Raw genomic sequence first — 3640 nt, 5'->3', positions numbered from 1 at the left:
ATTCATGAGTTCAAAGATCCAATCAATCATTAATATTTTTTTTTTCTAAGAACCTACATTATCAATATATTAATTATCTTAACTATTGTCAAAACCATAGGTATCCAATTTTTGTTATCATCGTTTTCAATTGCTTGACATTGATTTAGAAAAGATTGAATAGTTTTCAAAGATATTATACACATCTTTGGTGGTAATTATTCATTAATTTCCATATGATTTTGAGAAGTTGTGCTTTCTTTAGTTAGGATCAAGACTTTCTACTTGATAGTGACTCCTTTTAGCATTGACATGGAAACATTTATGTAGTTTCTAGAGATTATCGTCTTTTTCCTTGTTCCCTCATATTTATTTTAGAAATATGAAGATATTTTACATTCAACTTTGGACTTATTTCTTCCTAAGAAGAGAAATGTTCAATTACCATTAATCATCATCAACATTAAATTTTTATAACCACCATTAGTGCAATATACTACACATTGGGGGCCTATATGGTCTCTCCTCTCTATTTTTGTGGTGTATTTTCATCACCTATGAGATTTTATCTTTTTCACCTTTCAAGTGGGATCACCTAACATTATTCTCTTCTTCCTCTTTTTAAGGGAATTTATCTTCTCATAAATCATTCTCTTCTATCAAGAGACATATTTTTTACATGGATACACATCTACAAGACCCATTCCCTCTCTGTACCCACCTCAGCTATGCTTATGGGGGTATTTTTGTATTTTATTTTTTTGCACTTAGTTTAGTTCATTTATTATATTATATGCAATTAAATCATAAGATAAAATTACTTAGGTTAGGTAATATCTCCCTTAAAAATTAGTAGGCATCTACTAAGAGGATGTAATATATATTTATTACAAATGACTTACACTTTTTAAGGTTGGTGGAGGCTTAACTTTGTGAACCACTTATGTGCACTTTTTCCTTTATCACAAATTGGTTGTATACTCACATCTCTTGGTGATGTATCATAGATACTAATCTCTTATTCCTATATGAGCATCCTTGTGAGTACATTTGCACCCACATTGGGATAATTATCATGTTGCATTTCTACAGTCTTTAGTTGTGCTTTTACTATTATGACTTGTTCATGTTATCATATTTTGGGAGGTTTGTCTTGATAACAAATCTTAAAATTTTGTTTTAAGTGGGTTGCAAAAGTTAAAACACTAAATTATTTATATTTTATTTCTATTATAGCAAGCAAATTAAAAATTAACATTTTTCAATCTAAATTTTAGCAAGAAAACTAACAATAATTTGGGAGTAATCTAAAGTAATAATTTGTGGGTATTTTTCCATATATATTTTATTTAAATATTTAAAAGTTGTTATTTGTTTTTTTAATATTTTATTAATAACATATCTTTAATACTTTCTACTATTTTGAAGAGCACTATTTTTCATAGTGCATAATTTGTGTTGTTAAATGAAGCCAAAGAAAGCTTATAATGCAAACTCATCAAAGGATGTTAATATTTAATTTAATTTATGCAACATTGGGCTATTCATAAAAGATTAAGTGTGGAAGCATAAATAATAAAAAAATAAATTAGAAAACAATAAAGTTGTACCTCATAAAATACAAAATGTATATGGAGAAAATATTAAATTAAAAAATTTACTTAAAAAAAGGAGGCTTAAAAAAGTATTAATATTTGAGTACAATATACATATGTAACACTTTAACCCTTTTCAATCTAGTATCATTTTTATAACACCTATGTGCCAACAAAACATCTCATTTAAAACTACTATTTCATGCCTTCAATTTGTCCAAAACTGGGAGAGGAATGACACAAATGGTTACTCAAAACAATCTACCATGAAAATCATGGTTAAATAAAAAAATTACCATCTTCTAAATGAAGATATTTTGAGATTAACAAATGTAACTCCTAAGGTGTTAAATATAGCTCACATACAACTCCTAGCCTATGATGACACTCAATTTTGACAATACAAAAAAATTATTGAGTCCATCCTCCCTTTTTGCATTCAACATATTTTTCCCCATCATGCATAAGTCGATATGAGAAAAATAAAAATGGGTCAAGTTCCATGGTCAAATTGTGAAAATGTTGTTCGTCATCCACCATATTCTTATCAATTGTTGGAGGTTACAAAATCTAATAAAATTATAAGACAAGAATGGCTTGGTTCATCTTCCTCAATTTAGAAATGCCTTAGAAAAAGGCTAATCCATTTATTTATTTTAATTAAATATAGTTTTTCTAACTATATTGGTATTAAGAACTAAAATAAATTTCCCGCTGCAATTTTTCATTGAAGAAGTCAAATTTTAAAATTCAAATAAAATTTGATAATATATTTGTATTTTTAAAGTAGGACGATGATCATTTCAAAATATATTAAATTAAAATAGGGACTTAACTATAAGTTCGAGGGACTTGGAGGCAGTAGTTTGGCCACGCCAACGGGCACATATGAAAGTATGCGTCGGCTACGAAAACCCTAATTCAACCCTCTCTTTCTTCATATATATTACACATCCTTCTGCCAATAAAAATTATCATATCAGATTTTGCTTCTTACCATACCGACCCTGATCATTATATCGTATTGAATTACATATATACTGGATTTGCTATCCTCTCAATTTTGTTTAAATTTTATTTCCAGTTTGAGTATCAATGGAAGGCAAGGTGATTTTGAGGAGCTCAGACAATCAAAATTTCGAAGTAGATGAGGTTGTGGCCATGGAGTCGCAAACCATAAGAGATCTCATTCAACTTGCAGGGAATACATCTACTTCTCAGCCTGCCATATCACTGGCAAATGTTTCCAGTGACATTTTGGCCATGGTTATCGAATATTGCAAATATCATGTACATGCAAAAAAGTTAGATTCAGGTATATCAGCTGAAGATGTGAAGAAATGTGATAAAGAGCTGGTAGCTGTTGATCGGAATACCGTGTTAAAATTGCTAATGGTATTTTTCTCCCTTTTTTAAGTTTCAGCAACAAAAAAAATTTAAAATTTTATCTGGTCTACATTTTTTATTTTAGTAAATATTTAATGAAGTAAAGTTATAATTATTTAATGATTGAATGAATCATTTTTATGTGCAGGCTGCTAATTATTTGAATATAAATGGTCTTGTTGAGTTGACATGTCAAGCTTTGGCTGACGACATTGCTTCCTGTAAAGGTGCAGACGATATTCGTCAAAAATATAACATTAAAAATGATCTTGAAGAGGATTAGGAAATGTCAAACTGTGGCTGATACAGTTTGACGTAATGTCTTCCAGGGCTCATAATCTGTTTATGGTATATTTTTATTTCCTCTGTGACAGTCTCAGACCGTCTTGAAGCACAAACTTCTTGTTACTCCTTATCTTTAATATATATAAAAAATATGTGTGCCATCATATTAAGGCATTTGTTCTTACTGTTATATATATCCTTATTGGTTTGGAATGATCCAATCATATGGAATAATTATTAGCCACTTATGGTGACTTAAAACATAGGCTTTTTTTTCACATTTTTTGATTTTTGTTCTTTTTTATTAGGCTATGCTTCTTGTGCTCCTCCATCATGTCTTCTATTATCCATGTCTTTTTTAAATTTAGCATAGTTGATTCATTATGCTTCTTTTT

At 29.1% G+C, this 3640-nt stretch overlaps 1 protein-coding gene across 1 annotated transcript; it reads left to right on the top strand.

The window, feature by feature from the left end:
* Positions 1-2669: 2669 nt before the first annotated feature.
* LOC131055109 (SKP1-like protein 1B) lies at positions 2670-3243 on the top strand. Its single transcript, XM_057989755.2, has 2 exons — positions 2670-2969; positions 3109-3243. Exons 1-2 carry the CDS (start codon positions 2670-2672, stop codon positions 3241-3243), a joined length of 435 nt encoding a protein of 144 aa, XP_057845738.2.
* The last annotated feature ends 397 nt before the right edge of the window (positions 3244-3640 follow it).

Source organism: Cryptomeria japonica, chromosome 3 (genome assembly GCF_030272615.1).
Source record: "Cryptomeria japonica chromosome 3, Sugi_1.0, whole genome shotgun sequence".
Taxonomy (NCBI): domain Eukaryota; kingdom Viridiplantae; phylum Streptophyta; class Pinopsida; order Cupressales; family Cupressaceae; genus Cryptomeria; species Cryptomeria japonica.
This window is presented reverse-complemented; position numbering and strand designations above follow the sequence as displayed.

Bases quoted from the DNA above. Each gene is read 5' to 3' on its own strand.
- LOC131055109 (XM_057989755.2), top strand. From the start codon at position 2,670: ATGGAAGGCAAGGTGATTTTGAGGAGCTCAGACAATCAAAATTTCGAA. The intron at 2,970-3,108 runs GTATTTTTCTCC...TTTTATGTGCAG, and splicing joins CCGTGTTAAAATTGCTAATG to GCTGCTAATTATTTGAATAT.